Source organism: Astyanax mexicanus, chromosome 6, assembly GCF_023375975.1.
Source record: "Astyanax mexicanus isolate ESR-SI-001 chromosome 6, AstMex3_surface, whole genome shotgun sequence".
Taxonomy (NCBI): Eukaryota; Metazoa; Chordata; class Actinopteri; order Characiformes; family Acestrorhamphidae; genus Astyanax; species Astyanax mexicanus.
Window position 1 is genome coordinate 15,938,399 of NC_064413.1, and position 24,105 is coordinate 15,962,503.

The 24,105-nt window shown below is 35.9% G+C and overlaps 1 protein-coding gene across 2 annotated transcripts in view; it reads left to right on the plus strand.

Moving 5' to 3' along the window:
• The window catches only part of adcy2a (adenylate cyclase 2a), a 231,342-nt gene that overhangs the window by 166,743 nt on the left and 40,494 nt on the right, over nt 1–24,105 (plus strand). For both annotated transcript variants that reach the window (XM_049480739.1, XM_022674109.2), the window contains 11 exons: nt 3,080–3,228; nt 9,540–9,651; nt 9,845–9,972; nt 14,887–15,045; nt 16,236–16,368; nt 18,125–18,301; nt 18,470–18,513; nt 18,641–18,721; nt 18,836–18,905; nt 21,494–21,591; nt 23,132–23,216. In XM_049480739.1, coding sequence (XP_049336696.1) covers nt 3,080–3,228; nt 9,540–9,651; nt 9,845–9,972; nt 14,887–15,045; nt 16,236–16,368; nt 18,125–18,301; nt 18,470–18,513; nt 18,641–18,721; nt 18,836–18,905; nt 21,494–21,591; nt 23,132–23,216 — 1,236 coding nt within the window. The remainder of the gene's footprint in view (nt 1–3,079; nt 3,229–9,539; nt 9,652–9,844; nt 9,973–14,886; nt 15,046–16,235; nt 16,369–18,124; nt 18,302–18,469; nt 18,514–18,640; nt 18,722–18,835; nt 18,906–21,493; nt 21,592–23,131; nt 23,217–24,105) is intronic.

Here is a 24,105-nt window from a genome sequence, read left to right on the forward strand (position 1 = left end):
ACAAATGTCTAATTTGTTCGAATAGTTCCCCTGTAAGGTGCTCCATGTCAGAACTAATTTCCACAGGGTCCCTCTTCCTCACTGAATTATTAACAAAAAAAATCTGTAGACCTTTTTTCTTCATGTCTCACATTTGAATTCTGAATATGAAGGAGCTTTGCTTCTCATCCTGACTTCTCCTATAAGCAGGAGAGTTTCATTTCACATGTATTTAAATTGTTAAAAAGCTGATAAACGTGAAACAGCTCTGATACTATGTTGGTGCTGTGCAGCTTCGGTGCTTTTAACCCATATAAAGGAACAAATTGGTATGTCTTGAATAAAAAATGAATGGGTAGATGGTTCCTTAAAAAAGCTTTGCAGCATCAGTAGTAGCAGTTGTATTAATAATATTTAAATTGGTGATATTATAATAATGAGACTACCAAGTCATTGTATAAAAACAACTACGTTAATGAGTAGTAATGGTATATAATAACAACATTTCAATGCAAAAAGACACAGTGAGAAAAGAAACTGAAAAAGGTCATTATAAATTATTTTAAATATATAGGTGGAAAGTCAAGTTAACAAGTTAAGAAAGAAGAGATGTTCATTCTTGCAGATAAGCAGGAATAGTGTCCTAAAATGTAGGACTAGCTAAAAGCATTTGCAAACATAGTACAACCATACTGTACTTGTAATTTATGCAATTTGTAGAAGTAGGCACTATAAATATTGAAGTGTGAGAGATATATCTGGTGATGTTGTCTTAATTTAATTACTGGTAAATTCTTAACCCTCCAAGAAGAGTCAACCATAGATCAAAACATGTTCTGGTAGGTTTAACACTTCAATATTAAATTTACAGTCTAAAAAACATAAAAAGAACAAGAATGCATGGAATGAGTGTGTCCATACTTTTGATTGGTACTGTATATTAACAAATGAATTAAAGCAGAGTGAAAAAAGCAGGAAATATCTTGCATTCATACTGTCTGCTCAAATAAAGGCCATTGTGCTACATTTCCCTCCAAAAGTATTGGAACAGTGAGATTAATCCATCTAATTCTGCTGTGGACTGAAAACATTTGGGTTTTTTCATTGAAATATAAATATGAGACAAAAGATCAACATTTCACCCACATCGCCCACCTTGGCTCGCGACAGAGCTGAAGTCAGTCAGTGACACCTTCTCATCAGACAGGACCTAACAGCTTTATGAACAACATGGCAGTCCTTTCCTGTGTTATTTGTGCAAATATCACATTAGTGTTTTATGCTTTGCCCAGTAATTCAGAGCTAAAGAACAAATGGTTAGAATTTGTGTATGGAACACCACCAGAGAAATACAATTGACTTAATTGTTAATTGTTGTGCTATGACCCAAAGATCTTTTAAATGAGGTACCTGAAATTCAATCCATAACTCAGTAAAATCCAAATTTAGTAAACAGTGTAAATTAGCTCATTAGTAAACATTTAGAACTTTCCATTATCTCAGTGTTTTATTGTTTACTCATGAAATAAATGAATACATGATCTGTTTATACTAGATACCTAGCTAACACTAGTTAGCTATCTTGTGTAAGCAAGAGGTGTGTAATCAAGGGCCAGAAAGTAAAAATCCCTCCCGAGGTTTTGTTCCAACACTGCTTTGGCTCAGCCAACAAAACCCTGGGGTGGATTTTTACTTTCTTGACCTGGAATACTCCCCTCTGTAAGTAACCTGGTTTACATAGGATCTCCAGAGGATTTGGCGTTTAACAGAGACTCTAAGGGTGTACTCACACTAGGCAATCCAAAGCGTGCCCGGGCACGGTTACCTCCCAAAGCACGGTTCGTTTGGCTAGTGTGATCGCTCCGAACCGTGCCCACTTGGAGAGGGATCAAGATGACGTCAGTGATGCGACGCTACTGTAAACGGAGGACGTTTTATACACAATTCTGCATATAATATTTTTGAAAAGGGTTCTAAAGAGCACCATAATGGTTAGTGTTACCCATAATAAATTAGGACTACTATCTACAAGTCCTAAACCACAAACACATTTTATTATTACTTGAGTTTTATGTTTCGCTCCTTTGGTCACTATTTATGTATATAGCAAGTACGTCTCTTACCTTACTGATGAACGTGAATTGTAGTCCACGAGTAAAGCTGCAAATTTCTCCCTGGACGTCTGCTGCTTGTGTAAAAACCTTCTTACACGTGCAGCACGATTAGCAGTAAATCGCTGTGTTGCACAATCAATGACTCTCTGGTTCAGTTGCGTATTTGCACGCCCAAAACGACTCCAGTGAAACAAAAACAACAGTACAATCCTGAACTCCATTGTTTTGCGCGCGCATACTGTTCTTCAAAACAAAAGTCACCTGTTGATGACGAAAGCGTGCTCGGGCACGGATCGTTTAGCGCAGTGTGAGTGCAGGCCTGCGGGGGAGTGGGGAGGGGGCCGAACCGTGCTCCGGCACGATTCAACCCAACCGGGCCTAGTGTGAGTACACCCTAAGACTAGGTCAGTGGCTGAACTGCACTTTGCAGCGCATTACACATGTTGTAAAGTAACATATGACATTGTGAAGTGTTATTAGTGTAAAAAACGTCTTAAAAAAAAAAAAAACATTTCTAACTGTTTTCTGTCTCACTGCCTCCTGGTGTCGCAGTGCTGTTAGCCAATCAGAGGTGATATATTTGCATTTACTGTATGAATATTCATGAGCAAGAGCTAAAATCCTATCAATTCTTCCTGTCCACTCCTATACCAGACTAAAACAGCGTTATACTGGATTACCGGAACACTTTTTTTTTTCTTCACAAAAACCAGCTTACATGGCATTCATTCATACTAGAGACCACAACTAGACATTTTAAAATTAATGAAAAAACAATGGAATGAGATCTTTAATAACATATGCTTTACTATATTATTGTTATTGTTCCTGTTCTTTTATTGTATTCATTCCTATATTTTAATTCAGCAAAATAGATTAATAGAATAATAAATAATAGGTGATTGTGAATTTGTACAGCAATTAATAGCACAGCTGGAATAGTGCTGTGGAATCTGCTCTGACTGCATGTCTGCTGTGTGTTTCAGGAGCGTCTGCTGCTGTCTCTGCTGCCGGCTCACATAGCCCGGGTGATGAAGGCTGAGATTATACAGAGGCTCCAAGGCCCCAATTTCGGCCAAGTAGAGAACACCAACAACTTCCACAATTTATATGTGCAGAGGCACACCAACGTCAGGTACTGCCCCCCCCCCCTCCTATTCCCCCCCCTCTCTCTCTCACACACGCTGCCCCGAAGCAGTGATGAATATTTCTGTCCTCACTCACACACTGAATATTAATGAATTTGCAGACAGACTGCAGAAAGTTGTATGGAGACTCCTTGGGCAGAAGTTGGAGGACACTTGAAAGAGAGTGCAGATATGATGTGATGTGAAAGTGCTGAGGAAGTAAAGTCAGAATTATTTGTAGTCTGGACGCAGACATGGATGGGTTGCACAGGAGAAGGTGTCATATTTTATTTATTTTCTTTGTATATATAAAGTCTATTTAGACAGTAAGTGTAAAATACTGAATCTATTATTTTTTTTTTATGCTCAGAAAAAATAGCTTCTATGATTTGAAGTGTGGACTTTTCAGGTTGGCCTCGTTGCTTTTCGCAGTAGGAGCTTCTCAATCAGTTTAATCAGTTCCTTCATCAAAGGCCTTTAGTTGCTTACAAGTTAAGCTGGGGTCCTTTGTGACCTTAAAGACTATTAAAAAATGACTTAAAAAAATAACTATCAGAAAAATAACTTCGGTAACACTTCCTATGAACCCTGTATTCATAATGCCTTATGAATGCGTTCATAGTGCATTATATGGCATGCATAATACCTTATAAAGACTGTAATAAGCCTTTATAATAACTCATAAGTACTTACAGCGACATTCATAACACATTATAAACTACAAGTATAGGGGTTTATAAAGAAAGGGCTTACAATGCCTTATAATATCTGTTCATAAGAACATTGTAGTGGTATATTTTGGTATAATGCATTATAATATGCAGCTATGATTTCTCAATTTAAGCTTTTATATGTGTGTGTAATACATTCTAAAGCCTTATATAAAGTCATTTCTGACTTTATGTGAAGTGAGTTTTCATATGCTTAATTTGAAAAAAAAAAAAATCATAGCTGCAGATTATAATGCATTATACCAAAATATACCAAATCTGTGTTATAGTGCATTACAACACTACATTGTACAATGTTCTTATGAACAGATATTATAAAACATTATAAGCCCTTTCTTTTTAAACCCTTACACCTCCAGTTTATAATGTGTTATGAATGTCGCTGTAAGTACTAATAAGTTATTATACAGGCTTATTACCGTCATTATAAGGTAGTATGCATGTCATATAATGCATTATGAATGCATTTATAATAGGAAGTGTTACCATAACTTCTATCATTTGAAGTGTGGTCTTCTCTGTTTGGACTGTTTGCTTTTTTGCAGTAGGAGCTTCTTGATCAGATTTATCAGTCCCTTCATCAGAGACCTTCAGTTGCTTACAAGTTAACCTGTGTTCCTTTGAGACATCATAGACTATTACAAAAATAACTTTAAAAATAACTATCAAAAAAATAACTTCTATAATTTTAAGTGTGGACTTTTCAGATTGGGCTCGTTGCTTTTCACAGTAAGAGCTTCTTAATCAGTTTTATCATTTCCTTCATTAGAGGCATTCAGTTGCTTACAAGTTAAGCTGGAATCTTTTGTGAACTTTACAGACTACTAAACTGGTTCATCGGTTGGTTGATTACACCTGGGCAGGGTAACAATGGTCTTGAATTTCCTCCATTTGTACACAATCTGCCTGACTGGGGATTGGTGGAGATGTTTTTGTCACCTTTTCCAGCCTGATGAGCATCAACATCTCCTTTTATTAGGTCTTTAAACATCTCCTTTGTTCAAGCCATGATACACTTCCACAAACTCACATTGTAAAAAGCAGACTATCATAGATCCCTGTTCTTTAAATAAAACAGTCTCCGCCACTCACACCTGATTGTCTTCACATTGATTGAAAACACCTAACTCTAATTTCAACCTCAAACTAACTGCTAATAAATGCTAATAATAGTTGCCTTCACAAATAAGGAGATATGAATAATAGTATGAGATATTTTTCCTAATAAATACATTACCATGAATAATATGTTTAATTTGTTTTACTGGGTTCTCAGTATCTAGGTTTTGGACTTGAAAATCTGATGATGTTTTAAGTCAGAAAATTCTTAAGGGTTTACAAACTTTCAAGCACAACTTATAGTTTGTAGTTCTGTTTGTTGAGTATCATCTGCATAGCAGTAAAATTGCAGGCCATGTTTTGTGGTGATATTACATTATCAGAGAGAGTATGTAATTAATAAAGAGTACTGTGCCAAGGACAGAGCCATGTGGAACACCATATGAAAGACTATAATACATTTTAGAGTGATCTTCAATATTGAATCTAGATCATACATACATACAGTACAGTCATACATACATATATTAAACATATAAAACATGTCAGAGGGCATATCAGTATATAGACTTGTTCTTCTGTCAGGAAACCTGTTTATTGTTTGTGGCAATGATTTTCATATTTATTTTATTTTTTCTTAACTGAAATACAGGGGTATAAAAAGGTTTGGGCACCCTTGATAATTTTCATGATTTTCCTTTATAAATCATTAGTTGTTCAAATCAGCAATTCCAGTTAAATATTTCATATAGCAGATGAACACATTGATATTTTGAGAAGTAAAATGAAGTTTATAGGATTTACAGAAGGTGTGCAAAAGTTCTTTAAACTAAATTAGGCAGGTGCATTGTTTGGTAAGCTCATTGACCCTTGACCTACATACACAGGTGAATCCAGTTATAAGAAAGGGATAAGGCGCCAATTGCAAGTTTTTCTCCTTTTTGCATCTTCTCTGAAGAGCGGCAACATGACCTGAAAACAAAGATTGTTCAACATCATGGTTTAGAGGAAGAATACAAAAAGCTCAAATCTCAGAGATTTCAGCTGTCAGAACATAGTGAGGAAATGGAAGATCACAGGCACAGTTCTAGTTAAAACCCGAAGTGGCAGAACAAGAAAAAATCTCAGATAATCAGAGGAGAAGGATGGAGAGAACAGTGATAGTCAACCCACAGAGCAGCTCCAAAAACCTACATCATCATCTTGCTGCAGATGGAGTCACTGTGCATCGTTCAGCTATTCAGCTCACTTTACACAAGGAGAGGCTGTATGGGAGAGTAATGCAGAAGAAGCCTTTTCTGAGCACACGCCACAAACAGAGTCGCTTGAGGTATGCTAAAGCTGAAGCACATTTAAACAAGTCAGCTTCATTGTGGAATAAGGTGCTGTGGACTGATGAAACTTAAATTGAGTTATTTGGAGGGCGGTTATTTATGCATGGTGGAAAAAGAAAACAGTGTTCCAAGACAAACACTTAAAGCTCCCCACAGTAGAATTTGGTGGTGTTTCCATCATGCTGTGGGGCTGTGTGATCAGTGCAGGTACTGGGAATCTTGTTTAAGTTGAGGGTCGCATGGATTCCAGTCAATATCAGCAGATTCTGATGTTTAAGAATCAGTGATAAAGTTGAAGTTGCGCCGGGGCTGCATACTTTAACAAGACAACGACCCTAAACACTAAACACTGCTCAACATCTACTAAAGCATTCATACAGAGGAACAAGTACAACGTTCTGGAATGATCATCTCAGTCCTCAGACCTGAATATTACTGAAAATCTGTGGTTTGATTTAAAGCGGACTGTTCATGATCAGAAACCATCAAACCTGACTGAACTGGAGATGTTTTGTAAAGAAGAATGATCCAAAATACCTTCTACTAGAAACCAGACTCTCATTAGAAGCTATAGGAAGCGTTTAGAGGCTGTTATTTCTGCAAAAGGAGGATCTACTAAATATTGATGTATTTTTTCTGTTGAGGTGCCTAAATTTATGCCCCTGCCTAATTTTTTTTTCAAGAATTATTTTATCCTATGAACTTAATTTATCTTCTTAAATATCACTGTGTTCACCTGCTATATGGACTTGCATGAAAGTAAAAATGTAAAATAAACATGGTGCTTTTTGTTACTATTTTGATACAAATAAAATTTTTTTTTAGTTGATATGTAAGAAACTAAGATATATGAAGATCATATTTTTATAACATTGTTCTGCCCTAACTTAAACCATATTAGTGCAGTGTCAGTATCTACTGAAGAGTGTCATAACAGACTGTGTCAAAGGCAGCAAACAGCATAAACCTTACTATAAATACTGTAGAAAATGTATTTATATATTATTTAGCATCTTTTTTATTTATTTATTTATTTTTATCCACATCATGCTTGTTGTTTTTGCCTAACATGACACTACTGCTGCAGCAAAGTTTGCAGAGTACACTTGGACTACTTAGCCTGCAGATAAGTGACATCCCCGTTCTTCTCCAGTTTAGCTTGGAGCTGATTGGCCTGGTCTGTGTCGTAACCCCTCTTTCAGTTCTAGTTTATGCTGAGTGAGTTCGTAAGAGTTTGTAAGACAGTGTATGTGTCATGTTCTTAGCGTAAGTACTACAGATCTGAGTGCAGTGCCAGAGCTTCTGAAAAGGCCGGTTCTACTGTGAGGATGATTTACATGAGGGCCATTTGAGGACTGTGAGGCTGGAGTTGCAGGATCTGTTTCTGAGAAAGCAGAGCGTGGTGGTGAAGTCAGGTGTTGTGGGCAGTAGAGGAATATTTTTAGACCCGTTTCAGCGGATGCTGCTTCATAATGTTTCTTTGTAAATGTGCCAAAGCAAAGGAAATGCTGTAAACAGAACACTCATTTCAGAGGGACAGTGAATAAAAGAATGACTCAAGCATATAAAATGTGTTTCCTGTAATAACTGAGCTTTACTGTGATAGTCTCACAAATATATGTGTTTCATACATTATTTTACATTTTTTATATTTTATTTCATAATGATCTTTTCAGTAACACTTCCTAATAGATCCTTTATTTATAATATAGCATACATTATACCTTACAATAACAGTCATAAGATTGAATAATAAGTGAAGTAAAGTATGGCTTTATAAAGACAGGTTTCCTAATTGCCTTATAGTATCTGTTCATTAGAACATTGTCCATACTAATATAAGGCATTGTGAAACTTGTTTTTATGAAGTCACATACTTGTATCTTATCTTATAATGTGTTAGTTACACTACTGGTTAGAAGTTTTAGAGCACCCCTATTTTTTTATTTGTCCGGTAGCAGTGCTGTACGGCCCAGACAAGCTGTGTTTTTTAATTTCTCATCTTAGAAATGACTTTATTACTGCACTTCACCTGTAGATTAAAGTGTACTAAGAATTAATATGCTATAGTGCACTAAAGTGTACTTGTAGCCACATTATTAATCAGTATATTTTATATATACTGAGTATTTTAGAAATGTACTCAGAATTGATGTTAAATATATGTAATCTATTTACATAACAAATACAAATATGCTTCTTGTTTTTGTCTTTTGTAAGTAGCACACTTCTATTATACTTTGTTAGGTATAAAAATATATATTTTAATATACTGTACTGGAATTTGTAGCGTGTTACAAATTTACTTTACATTTTTTATTTGACATTTAAATGTATTATTTAACTCTATATCCTATAATTTACTTTTATTTATATTTTCCTCATTGTAATTACTGAGCATTGAAATGCATTTTAACTGTTTTATTAATGTAATACCAAAATATATGTTTTTTTATATTGCCAATGTAGTAATTTCATATTTTTTGAACGTTATACAAAAATGTACAAAAGTATATTTGGAAATAAGTATTTTAAAGGTATATAGAATTACATTAAACCAGGTGTACTTCACAGTAGTCTATTTATTTAAAGTACACTATATTGTATTTTTAAATAGTATGATCAAATTTTACTTTCAAACATTTGATAAAAGCATAATATTTATGTACTTTTAATATATTTTAAGTAAGTGTATATATCTGCTAGTATATTAGCACAATTAGATATTTCTTAATATGTTTTAGATACAATTAAGTATATATGTTTTTTTTCACCAGGGAAGGCTTTGTAACATGAACATATTTTAAAATCCATTTCCAAAGCTTAGTTTATGTCCATTGCTACAGAAAAAAAAGAAAATGTTTTCCTCAAAGTCCCTGACAGTTTTCTGCAAAATTGTGTGGGTTATTGACTGGACCTGAAGAGCTAGAATAGCAAAAATATAGGGAAATATCAGGGGAGTTCTAAAATTGTGTATATCACTATAAGCCTATGACTTATTATACATAAGATTATGAACATACTCTTATTAATATTAATATTAACATATTATTTATGCTATATAATCAAATATAATTGCATTGATACTGCTTTATGATTAGATGATTCATATGAAGCATTACCAGTCTTTTTTTTTTATTTTTCATTTTTTTGATGTCCACATTAAGACTGATGATATGCTGTGTTTTCTTGCAGTATTCTGTATGCTGATATTGTTGGCTTCACTCGCTTGGCCAGCGACTGCTCTCCCGGAGAGCTGGTCCACATGCTGAATGAGCTTTTTGGCAAATTTGATCAGATTGCCAAGGTAAGCCGCCAGTGGTCTTGATATTCGTCCAACATAATAGCGTAGTATGACTCATGCTATATTCCCTGATGTTTCTGACGCTGCAGGGTTCTACAAATCTGTCACACTCCAAAAACACAATTCAGAAGATGTCACGTGTATCTCTGAGCACATTTTCTGACTGTCTGACACTGCGTTCTGTCTTTTTTATTAGGAAAATGAATGTATGAGAATCAAGATCCTCGGGGACTGTTATTACTGTGTGTCCGGTCTCCCTGAGTCGTTGCCTAACCATGCCAAAAACTGTGTGAAAATGGGCCTGGACATGTGTGAGGCCATCAAGTAAGTGCTTTTGTTTTATTTAATGCACAATGCTGGACTTATGTGCTTTAGATCAACACACCAATGCAACTGGGTTCATAATATGGCATTTACTTAGCGTGTTTTATTATAAAACAGTGTTATTACTTCATCCCTCATCTGCTTCTTTCTGGTCAGGGTCATAGTGCATCCAGAGCCTTAATGAATACAGTGTTGTTACTGACATTTAATAAAAAAACTAATACACTGCCTGACCAAAAAAAAAGTCTCCATCTGGATTTAAGTAAGTAAATGATGTGGGGTTGATGCTGCAGTTGGTCTGCAGGTCTATGTTCAGCAACAGTATGTGCTGAAATAATGAGGTCAGCTGTCTACCTGAATATACTGAATATAGACCAGGTTATTCCACCAATGGATTTTTCTTCCCTGATGGCGCGGGCATTTTCCAAGATCACAATATCAGGAATTATGGGTCTGGAATTGTGAAAGAGTGATTCAGGGAGCATGAGATCATCATTTTCACACATGGATTGAGAGAGTTCACCACAGAGTCCAGACCTTAACCTCATTGAGAATCTTTGGGATGTGCTGGATGGAGAAGAGCTGCTTTGTGCAGTGGTCAGACTCTACCATCATCAATTCTGCTGCAAGATCTTATTGAAAAATTAATGCAACACTGGATTGAAATAAATCTTGTGACATTGCAGAAGAATATTAAAACAATTCCACAGCGAATGTGTGCTACAATCAAAGCTAAAGGCGGTCTAATTAAATATTAGAGTGTGTGACATTTTTTTTGGTGGCAATTTTTTTGGCCGGACAGTGTATAATAACATATAATAACATAATACAATGAAAGGAATGAGTTTTGTTGCACTGGTCAAAGGAAGAAAACAATCTATAACTCTATAGCATGTTTGCTGCATTCATTAACTGAGAAAGTGTCATACAGATCTTTGTTCTCCTATTAAAACTGATGTCCTTAAATTTTGGAATTTGAAGCCCTGTCCAGGTAACTGCACCTCTGTCCAGGTAGCTGCACCCCTGAAATAGCAATTCTCTAAAGTCAGACTGCACCTGGCTCCTAAAAGGTGTGGCAAGTGACACTGATTGGTTTATTTCACGTTACACCCAAAACACAGGAGAAATTAGGAGAATTAGAACATGCCTTTGCACATTTCGTGGCGCACAAGGCATACTTTTCCCGAAGTTACGATAGCAAAGACACACTGATGCTCTCTAAATCAAGCTGCATGGTGCACAGTTGACTGCTAGCCTATAGATAAAAAAGTAACAGATATGCCAAAAATATTGACAAATTAAAACACATTGGCACATTTAACCCTTGTGTGGTGTTCGGGTCTGTGGGACCCGTTTTCATTTTTCATTAAATGATACTAAAAAAATATTTTTTCTAACTCAAACTCAGTGGCATTGGCTCATTTTTTGTGAAAAACATATATCAAAACACATTTTCGATAAACACACACTGTACACCCCCCCCCACACACACATTTATATTGCATACAGTATGTTTGGCCAAGGGCTAATAAACATTGTTTCATTTGTAAATTTGAAACTAAACAAATTTTCTACTCATATCTTGAGTTTAATTCATTTTCTTTTACATTTTATTAAAAAACTAATAAAAAAAAGAGTAGCACTTTTTGAAAGAAATGTAACATAAGAAAGGTAAAGGGCAAATATTAACCATGTAAGCTGTTTATATTGCTTACAATTTAGGTGAAGCGAGCATGTGTAAAGCATTTTAATGTAAAATTGCTTAATTTTGCTGAATTAAATACAAGTAACAAAGTAAGCGAGTAACAAAAATATGAACACCACACAAGGGTTAAACACTTCAAAAACTTCTGCAGCTCACGTCCTAATACAGGTAATGTTAGACTGAGGTTTTAGACTGCTAAACCGGGAGATACAGGTTTTTAAACTCAATGTTTATTTTTTGTAAGCCTGCGCATTGCTCAATATAAAAAACAAAGTTAGTACAACAATGTGTTATAGGTTTAGTTAAACTGTGCTCGCCTTTAATTGTGTAAATAGGGAAAACACATATTTTACCTCATTTTACTAGTAATCTTTGCAGAAATTCAGGCGTTTCTAATGGGTGTTTACTTTTTATAACAATTTTAAATGTAATTTTAAGTGCATAAAAACAGAAGGACAACTTTATTTATTATTCTAGTAGTTTTTTTTTTACTAGACTGGATATAGATCTGTGCAATGCCTGTGCAATCTCATACTCCAATAATAACTAGAGCTGTAATAAAATGCTGGCAATTGCCACAAGTGGCCCAAGGCTCCTGCTGTCCCAGTCTGCCCCGCAGAGTCTAGGCCTGATAAGTCTGAGCTGCAGTTGAGTAGAACATGATGTCTGGATGTCCTGATAATGACTTCAGGGCCGCAGAGGTCACCACGTGTGAGATGATTGGTTCTGCAGTCCGTGCTGCAGCATCATCCTGTTCAGAATGTTCTCTCTGTATTAGTGAAGCGATGGGTAATTTGCTATGGAGGGAAAGTGTGGAGAGATTCATTGCTCACACAAATTGGGACGACTTATTGCTGTAAACTCTACGATCTGTAGACCTAGCAGTTTCAGAGTTCTAATGTAAGATGCAGCAATTCTGTTATAGGTAATAAGAAATATTTTTCATTACTGAGATGTAATGGACACTTTATAACAGAGGTCACTCATAGGCAGACCGTGGTCCGGGTCCGGACCCAGACGTTGTCCAATGTGGACCCAAACCGATAAACTACAGAGAAGGATTTAATTCTGACGTGTTCTGCCAATCAGATCTGTGCCCAAATTAAGTAATGTTCTTATTCATTTTATGGCAAGAACTACTCAACAAAGTAAAGAAAAAAGGAACTTTAAATAATAAAGGTCAGTCAATCTGAAAGATTCCCAGAACTTTGAAAATATCCTGAAGTGCAGTCACAAAGACCAACAAAGCGTCATGATGAAACTGGCTCTCATCAGGACCGCCCCTCTTTTGAACAGGATTATTTAATCAGAGTTACCAGCTTCAGAATCCACAAATTAACAACACCTAAGATAAGAGCACCTAAATGTATATTTTGGTTTATTTAACACTTTTAAGTTTATTTGCAGAAAATGAGAAATGGCTGAAAAAAAAGAAAAGATACAGAGCTTTCAGACCTCAAATAATGCAAAAAAACAAGTTCATATTCATAAAGTTTTAAGAGTTCAGAAATCAATATTTGCATCTTTTTTCATGCATCTTGGCATCCTCTCCTCCACCAGTCTTACACACTGCTTTTGGATAACTTTATGCCTTTTGCACTCCTGGTGCAAAAATTCAAGCAGTTCAGTTTGGTTTGACGGCTTGTGATCATCCATGTTCCTCTTGATTATATTTCAAAGGTTTTCAATTTAATAGAATCTAAGAAACTCATATTCATTTTTAAGTGGTCTCTTTTTTCCAGAGCTGTATATATTTAATGAGAAGTTGTGTCCAAAGGTTTGATTGGTACTGTAAATCCCGTTTTTTTTTTTTTGATACCTTTATTTATACGATTTTCACATTACAAAGTTTCCAACAATATTAACACCAACAATGAAACTGCAATTCAAACAGAAACAACAAAACAAAACACAACAAAAAATGTATCCATATCCTAATCGTTACATTAGAGAGCGCACTACAAAAGGTTCACGTGCATTAGGCAGTCCAACAGGGTGGTGAAAAAAGAGAAGAAAAGAGTAAGAGACTAAAATAAGCTACAGTTTTCAACCTAGTGTGTATTATCTAGGTATTCCAAAAAGGGGTTCAATATTTAAAAAAAAAATCTTCAAATTACCAGACAATATATATCTGAGCCTCTCAATATGCAGCATATTTGCAAAAACATTTTAAAAATGTTGGTGGGGTATCCAATTTCCAGAGTCTTAATTTTTATTTTTTTGGCAATTATCATCCCATATGTAACAGCAGTTTGTATACAGCAATCAAAACAATCAAAAGCCATTGAGAAATCAAACTTTTTACATTTCAGGGTCAGGAGAAATTCTTACATTGTACACCTCTGAGTAACAATTAAATATATCACCCCAGTAATCGTTCCTGTAAATCGTGTTTATCTGAACAGACACATACAGTATAACACACAAGAAAACGGACTAATACCCCTAAAAATCACCATAGAAACCATAATGACCTTAAGCCTGTGAGACGGAATACACTATGGGGAGTTAAAACAGCTCATGATTGGTTGTCAAGTTTGACAAATAGCACCGACCCTGTGGGTTGTTTAACACTCAGGATTTACTGGGATTAGGAAGAGGCAGTAGAATAATATAGTATTATGGATTTACTGTGTACTGACTCTATCTCTAACTACACAGAAGAGAATCTGATGAAGTGGCCAGTGAATGATTTATGAAGAGTGTGAGCATTGTTTACTGTTTGTGTTGTTTTACTGGGAGAATTCATATTGACAGAATTCATGCAGTTTGATTTATGCGTCCCAACTGTGTAATTTGTGTCTGGGCATTGTCTGTTTTTTCTAACCATGACCTTTGCTAGGAGAGTCCGTTAAGAAATCTTCCTCAGAATAGCATTCCTTTACTATGTAACCTTTCACTGGCGAAGGGCTAGAATTCAGGATTAGAGCTAACTTCAGTCGGCATAAGAGAAACCCTCCCACAGGCAGCGAGGCTGATAAACAGAGACATGGTTTTGCAATCTCTTTAGCTTTGTGCTCCACTGCACACTTTTGAAATTTCAGTCTGGATTAGAGAACAACTTGAATAAACATTGCAAAAGGCCAAACTCATTTCCAAAGGTCGCAGATGCTTTTGCAGGGTTTGCATGTTCAGAGTTCAGAGCTACTGAAATGCTGTATATCTGGATTAAAGTGTTTCTAACAGTCTTCCACTATTGTGTTCTGCAGGAAGGTGCGCGACGCCACCAGCGTGGACATTAACATGCGAGTGGGTGTTCACTCGGGAAACGTGCTCTGCGGCGTCATCGGCCTCCAGAAGTGGCAGTACGACGTCTGGTCACATGACGTGACGCTAGCCAATCACATGGAGGCTGGCGGTGTGCCAGGGTAAGAGAGAGTATTATGTTTTTTTGTCAGCTCATTCTGTAATGTATGAAATAATTGCTGGAACCTGCACTGAAAAAAAAAGATAGCTAAAATTTACTTTAAAAAAGTTTTGCTTTATTTAAGTAAATTTAATTTCAGATAAATTTAAGTATCTTCAACTCAGTTTCAAGACTTAAATGTTACATAGAGTAAATAAGTGAAGTGAATTCAGTCCATCCTTTCTTTTATTAAACTTTAATTAATTCATTTTTGCTGAATCAATCCTTTCTTTTAGTAAAATTTACTTCATTTATTTTTACTGAATCAATCCTTTCTTTTATTAAACTTTAATTAATGTAGTTTTTTGCTGAATCAATCCTTTCTTTTATTAAACTTTAATTAATGTAGTTTTTTGCTGAATCAATCCTTTCTTTTATTAAACTTTAATTAATTCATTTTTACTGAATCAATCCTTTCTTTTAGTAAAATTTACTTCATTTATTTTTACTGAATCAAACCTTTCTTTTATTAAACTTTAATTAATTAATTTTTGCTGAATCAATCCTTTCTTTTATTAAACTTTACTTAATTTATTTTTACTGAATCAATCCTTTCTTTTAGTAAAATTTACTTAATTTATTTTTACTGAATCAATCCTTTCTTTTATTAAACTTTTCTTCATTTATTTTTACTGAATCAATCCTTTCTTTTATTAAACTTTAATTAATTTATTTTTACTGAATCAATCCTTTCTTTTATTAAACTTTAATTAATTTATTTTTTGCTGAATCAATCCTTTCTTTTATTAAACTTTAATTAATTTATTTTTTGCTGAATCAATCCTTTCTTTTATTAAACTTTAATTAATTTATTTTTACTGAATCAATCCTTTCTTTTATTAAACTTTAATTAATTATTTTTTGCTGAATCAATCCTTTCTTTTATTAAACTTTAATTAATTATTTTTTGCTGAATCAATCCTTTCTTTTATTAAACTTTAATTAATTAATTTTTGCTGAATCAATCCTTTCTTTTATTAAACTTTAATTAATTTATTTTTGCTGAATCAATCCTTTCTTTTAGTAAACTTTACTTAATTTATTTTTACTGAATCAATACTTTCTTTTAGTAAACTTTTTTTAAGTAAAATTTACACATAATTTTTTTCAGTGTACAAAACCTAATACATGTTTTCTGTTGTTGACGGACAGGCGTGTTCACATTACCTCCGTCACACTGGAGCATCTGAACGGGGCGTATAAAGTAGAGGACGGCTACGGCCAGGAGAGAGATGCCTACCTGAAAGAGCACGGAGTTGTGACTTATCTAGTCATCAACCCAAAGGTAGAGGATTTCAAATAAAATTTAAATAAAAGCAAATTTATTTATATAGCACTTTTTTTTACAGCTTTACAGAAATGTGATCGCGGGACAGAGACAAAAGCAGTGTGTAAGACTGGTGGAGGAGAACATGCTAAGATGCATGAAAACTGTGATTAAGAAACACAAAAGAGTTATTTCACCAAATATTGATTTCTAAACTATTAAAACTTTATAAATATGAACTTTGCACTATTTGAGGTCTGAAAGCAGAAACATTTGAACATATAACACAGGACCCCCAGTGAGCAATAAGGGCAAGGAAAACTTCCTTAAAGCTGGAGGAGGAAGGAACCCTGGGAGGAACTATCACATGTACTATGACATGTTCTATCAAGGTTAATATATTAGGGGGGACCCATGCTCCTTTGGTCAGACAGCTTATATATAAATGTCAAAAAGTCGTTAAACATCCATATCTCAATCTTCAAGTCTAAACTCCTAAAAGACTTCCAAGGGTTTTATAGACTAAAAAGTTTACATTTCAAAATACTGATCAAAATACTGAAATGCATAGGCTGCTCTGAGTGTCAGGTTTTTAGTAATCTACATGTATCCTAGAGGTGTGATTATCAAAAAAAAAGAAATCCACCTGATGCTCTTCATGTATTTTGTCAAAGCCATGTAATAAACTATCATCAATATTATTATGCTTATAACTTATATACACTCTAGTCTAACCATTTTTTAAAAGATATCTTAGGTGTGAATATATTTAAAGTCTATACATTCAAAAATAAAAAAGCTTGGTAAAAGTTTGACCAAAACATGATTAGTTCCAAGAAAATTTAACAATTCTGCTTCATTTTACATTTTAAATGATTATATTTTCAGCAGTCATGTGGCTTCTGGAGTAAAAGAGCTCAGGGCATGTGTCTGTCTGATATAATTACTGTGTTATAAGACGTGAAATAGGAACTGACAAAAACGAAGAAAAAAACACACCAAAACAGCCTAGGGTTCAAAGGGTTAAAGTACTATTGTTGCCAAGCTGAAGCAAAAGTAATAACAAAACGTTTATGTAATGTTCTGCTGACCACCACTACTGTTCAACTGTGATAATAACCAGTGATAGACCAACACAGTATAGCCCTATCCGGACGGGATAGATTTCTCAGGGGGTCCTGGGGTAATTCTCTCTTTTATGGGGGTCCTGTGTGATTTTATTCTCGTCCGGAACGACCATGTATGTGTTTTTATCAGACGTCCTCTGAGAAAATTACAGGCTGAATTATTTATTGTTTTTCGCTGAACTCTGTGATCGTCCGGTGATTTTAGTCCCGTCCAGACTCACATCTCTGAGTTTTGTCACCTTATGTTTAATAAAATAGCTATTTGTCCACTGTCACGCACCGTAATTAAACTTTGGGTGCGTGTTTCCACAGAGATCCATGTAAAAACACAACAGTGAGTGGAAATGGAGGAGCTACTGAACGCCTGAATTTCATGTGTCTGAGAAAGCCAAAAAACTCACTGGTCCTCCGTTTTTTTTCAATTTCAGTCCGGATGCAAGAGTTTTATTACTGAGTAGAAGTGTGAAATATTTTTCACAGACGTCCCTCTGAGAAACTAATCTTGTCTGGTTAGGACTTAAGATGACTTTTGCTTACTACTTCAAATTAACCTTAATTAAGTTATGTCTTTTACAGAAATTTTCTACAGGCCTTTCTACTCTGGTTTTCAGATATATGTAAATTTGTTGTCTCCTCTATGTGAACAGGCTGAGAGGAGGAGTCCCCAGCATCACTACAGGCCACGACACACCATGGAAGGGGCGAAGATGAGAGCATCAGTTAGGATGACCCGATACCTGGAGTCCTGGGGGGCTGCCAAGCCCTTCGCCAACCTGCACCACCGGGACAGCATGACTAATGAGAACGGCAAAATTAACACCGCTGTGAGTCTACGACAGTTTCTGTCTTCTGTTTAATAATGTAGCAGTAGTTAAACTGATGTAAAATACACTGTACGTCTTAATTTTGTTAACTTTGTTTACTTGACTGTAACTGATCTTTAATATTGAGGAACTTTCTGTCTCTGAAAATGTCTAATTTAATTTTAATAGGATGTGCCACTGGGTCAGTATCACTTTCGGAGACGCTCGGAGAGGTACGACCTGTTCCTTTTATTATACAGTCTGCAATCGCTTCGCTTTCAGCAAAACGCCTGAAAAATATCTCTCTGCTCAAAGTGTGAAAAAGGTTCTCAAAAATATACCTTATCTGGTTTCTCACAGAACGAAGTCTCAGAAGAAGCGATTTGAGGAGGAACTTAATGAAAGGATGATACGAACATTTGATGGCATCAACTCTCAAAAGTACATTTTGGGTCCCATTGACATTCCAGTCATTTACATTGGTTCAATGTGTGAAATGTGAAATCCTAATCTTAAATATATATGCTTGAATGCTTCTCATGCTGTTTCTTTCAGGCAATGGCTCAAATCTGAGGACATTCAGAGAATATCAATGTTTTTTCACAATAAAGCTTTAGAAAAAGAGGTAAGAATTATTTCTGTTAGCTTCTTGATGAACTTTGTGAAGTTTAGAATGGTCAGAATGAACAAATTAACCTGTTTTGATGTAAAAACATTCCCTTACCCGGCGACTTTATAAGAAAGTTCTATGTAAATTGATCGTTAAAGGTGTCCTTCTGCTAAAATCCACTTTTTATTGTTCTGTAGTAGCTAAGAAAAAAAATATTAAGAAAAATAAGTTGATCAGGAAAAGCACTGTGTCTACGCCAACCTGTGAATTAGTGTTCATGGCCTCGCCCACCTTGGCTCACGACCACCCACAGACAGAGCTGAAGCCAGGCAGCCAGGCACGTCTCATCAGACAGGAGCTAACAGCGCTAGAAACAACATGGCAGTTTGTTCCTGTGTTATTTGTGCAAATATCACATCAGTGTTAAATGCTTTGCCCAGTAATTCATAGCTAAGGAACAAGTAGTTAGAATTTTCTATGGAACACCACCAGCGAAGTACAATTCAGATAGGCAGGTGTACTTTAAAAACAGTTCTGTTTACACCAGTTACACTAGTGGACCTGGACTACCCACCTCTGTGTGTTTGCATAGGTTAACATAGGATCTCCGGTGGATTTGGCATGTTACAGAAACTCTAAGACTAGATCAGTGGGTAACATATGACTTTGCGAAGACTGTTATTAGTGTAAAAATGTCTTTATTTTAAAAAGTTTCAAACCGTTGTCCATCTCGCTGCCTTGCATTGCTGTTAGCCAATCAAAGGCGATATGTTTGCGTGTATGAATATTAGTAAACAGCCGATATCCTATATTCTATATCCATATTCAATGCAGAAGTCCCCACATGTATTTTTTTTTTTTTGTCTCCCACTGCACACGATCATCATTCCCATCCCATGAGTTTTGGCACATAAGTACCCCTTGATCTACCCACACTTTTATATCTCTACCATGCCAGTGGCACTAATGCACAATCCAACAGCCAAATTATCGCTAATAAACAGTCTGCCTGTGGCTATAAATGGACTGGTGATGAATGAGGATTGATCTGCAGGCTGAAAGTGTATCTCTGTAAAGTAGGTCTATAAGGGAGTTACAACATAAATGAGCTCATAAATGTGCCAGCGATTGTAATAAAGTGTACCATGTTGTAATAAAGGCTTTTGCAATAAAGTAAATGATACACTTAACAAAAAAGTAGAATTGAGTTGCTAGGAGCAATAAATAATTCAAAATCTAGACTGATATTGGACTGATATATAACTCCAGATCTGTTAATTTTTGACCTACACATACTGATGTAGTGTGTAACTCTTGCAACCTGTATAATGCAATATGCCACATTTCTGAGCATGGAGATTCCTATGGAGTCTTGCTATAATCCATGCCATGCATCTTGAATATTCTCATTCAGTTCCTGCTGATTGTGCTATCTATAACTGTATTGGTGGTTAAACTGATGTAAATAGACTGTAAGTCTTAATTTTGTTTACTTGACTGTGACTGATCTTTACAACTGAGGAACTTTCTGTATCTGAAAATGTCTAATTTAATTTTAATAGGATGTGTAGAGGTTCCTAATGGTGTCCAGCTATAATCCATGCCATGCAGCTTGAAAATTTACATGCAGTTCCTGCCGATCGTGCGATAGGGGTGGAGGGTTGATAGTGCGTCCAATAGCAACCCACACATTTTTAATCAGGGCCATGGCATAGCATCTGTATGTTCGAGGCAAGCTCTTGAGAAAGAAACAGTATGTGGACGAGCATTGACCTGTAGGAATATAGGGCACCAGAGTGTGTGATTTAGAAAAGGTAGGGTCACTGGTTGCAGGTCCTCCTTAATGTAATGTATTATACAAAATTGCACCCCACACCATGATACCAGGCCTTCTGGACGTGTGACATGTGACAACCATTGGGACTCATCACTAAACATGACCCACTGCCATTGTCACATGTGCCAAACATGGAACAGACAGCGCAGATTCCAAAAATTTTATTTATTAAATGAAGCAGCAGGCTTAAGAGAGTAGTCAATAACAGGCAGGGTCAGTAACCAAAAGTCAGCAAAAGTACACAACATACCAGAGTGCGTCAGGGCAAAGAGGTCATACACGGTAAATCCAAAAATGAGATAAAAGGCCATCACAAAGGAATGTACAAAATACAAAACAAGGTCAAAACCAAAGAGGCTAACAATTAACAAAAGGGCTAGGCAAAGGAGTAGTCGAATAAACAAAAAGGCTCAGTAAATAAAGGTCAATAAACAAATGAAACGCAACATGGAATGAGGGATTATTTATACAAAGGAATCCAGGTGTGTGTGATAATTAGAAGCTCGGCGAGCCGGAACGCCGATGAGTCACATGATCTGGAGGGTTAAGCACAGGTGAATTCCGGGGAATGGAGTCTTTCTCGTTAGAGTCAGGGGCAGGCAGACAGACAGTGACAGGACTGACAGCCATTCTGCCATTCACTCAATAACTGTATTACATGATTATGTCATTTAAGTTTCTGTTGATTCCTTTATAGATATTTTTTATATATTTTCATATAATCAGAAAAGTCCACTTAATACTATTTTTTACTCTCTTTCCACAGTACAGAGCAACAACCCTGCCTGCTTTCAAATACTACATCACCTGTGCCTGTTTGATCTTCTTCTGCATTTTCATTGTGCAGATTCTGGTCTTGCCAAAGTGAGTTTGAGTCGTCTGATGTCTCCTCCAGTATTTACCTGCATGCAGTATAAGGGGCACCAAATAATATGGCTCACTATCAATAAACGTCTATTTTTATACATAAGGCTTATCGAATTATTAGGCGCAGTTTATGTGACACTAGTAACTAGTAATAAGATCAGGGGTTTTAATTCTTAAAAAAATCATTTTAGATGAGTCAAACAAGTGCAGGATGTTAATCTAAACAGATTTCTCTCCTAAAAAACTGTTTATTTGGGTGAGTAAAGCGCTTCTGTTTATTTACAGTAAGATTTACAGATTTCCAATAAAGCAGGAGCATTAGCATTAGCGGCTATCTGCTAGTGGTTAGCTGCTAATGCAACCCGACAGAGCTACACTGAGGAACCCTGAGTGTGGTAAGACAGAGTGATATCAGCTTGTGGTTCGTCCTATGTAGCTGGTTTTAACGCGATAAATGCGCAGACTAAAGTCCAATATACTATACTATATAATATATATAATGCTAATGTTATCCAGGGTTAGCAACAGCAGTATTTAGGAAATTTAACAAACAATTAAAACTGAATAAAAAAAAAGAAGAATATTATTAGTCTGTGCAGAACCACATGCAGTAAAATCACATGCCTTTCATATGTGAATAATCTTGTTGTTTACATGCATATTAGCATACATACATACTAGCTGTGTCCCAAAGCTAAGGCTGCAACCAGGCAAACCTGTGATTCTCAGCTGGATTTAAAGGCTGTTCCATTTTACAGGATCTTCTGAGTAAAGCTGAGTAATGCGTGACTGGTATATTTATCGAGACCTTCAGTGACCCACATCCCTCACATGCACATTAAACCTTTTTGAAATGCTTCAAAAACGTGCCTCTAGTGGCCAGATTACTGAATGTTAAATACTTTTTAAAGGCTGTAATGTAAAGAACCTTTAAAAGGTGGGATTTAAGTTTCCACCATTCTTAGTTTCTCAGTAAAAATACAGTACGGAGAGATTAGGAGATGTTGTATTTATTGTAATGCTGGTGTTAATGCTGAGCTAATAAACACTTACTTCACAGATAAGAAGCTTTTTCTTTACTTAGAATTCCCACAGGTGCCTAAAACTTTTGCACTATACTGTATGATGTTATGGTGTCACATAATGTTGCACACATTTATTTTTTTTTACCTTACATATAATTAAATGAAATAAGAAAAAGGTTATTAGCGTGCATTCTCTGCCACAGATGGGTTAAATGCAAAATTGAGCTAAATTCTATTGCACTTTTATGCAATATACTGTAGGCATAAGTTATGATCTAATTTATCTTAATGCAATGCTGATATGAGATCATCTGGAATAGATGGTCCGTGGATTAACCTCTGTAATTAATGGGCTCTATTAATTCTATTCTTAGTATTTGCTTGAGTTGGCTTCACACATTCTTCCCAACATCTGTAGTCAGTTGCCGTTGAATTAAAACAAACAGCAGAATGATTACCGCTCTCTTTCTTCATGTTACGCTAATTAATCACTTGCTATGCCTCCGTTGCAGGACTGCTGTACTGGGAATCTCGTTCGGAATGTCCTTCCTCATTCTCTCCATGATTCTGCTCATCTGCTTTATTGGCCATTTCTTGGTAAGTGTCTGAACGTAGAGAGCATTAGTCACACCAAGAGCTTATTAAGAGGGTCAGGATATTCTTAGAGCTTTTTCATCTTGCATTGCACCATAACTGCTAGCGCATTTAAATTCTGCCGTTAAATTGGTCTCTGTTACAGAAATAGAACAATATATATAGTAGTCATGTTGTATTATCTGATAACCATAATGCATTGCAAGTTGTAATATACCTATTATGTTTTTTTTACTAAAGAGCTAAACTAAAGCTACGTTCATATAGCAGGTAAAAGTGGCCATAGGCTTCACCTATGATCAGGAGATCGCCGGTTCGAACCCTGTTCATGTAGCTTGCCATCAGCTACTGGAGTCCTGAGAGAGCACAATTAGCCTTACTCTATCTGGGTGGGTAGATGGTGCTCTCTTCCCCTCATCACTCCAAAGGGTGATGTCGCTCAGCACGAGGCGTCTGTGAGCTGAAGTATCAGAACCGAGTCGCTGTGCTTTTTTTCTCCGAGTGCACTGTGATGCTACTTGACAATGAAAAGAGGTGGAATCTAATTTCACATGTGTCGGAGGTGGCATGTGATAGTCTTTATTCTCCTGGTGTGTTGGGGCATCACTAGTGATAGGGGTAGTTCTAATGAGTGAGTTGGGTAATTGGCCGTGTAAATTTGGGAGAAAATGAAAAAAAAAAAAAAAGACACATCATTCCAAATATATTTTAGAGCTGTTAGCTTGCTGTTCCACCACTAAAGTTCTCAAATCACTGCTGCTGTCCATTTTCCCATCTCCTTGCGGTCATTTTTCCTTCTTTTTGTCTTTTTTTTCACTCTTCTTGAAAAAAAAGTCTCACATATTCTGATCTGGCGTCACATTGCTGTAAAAAGATCTGTATCGGATTTCAA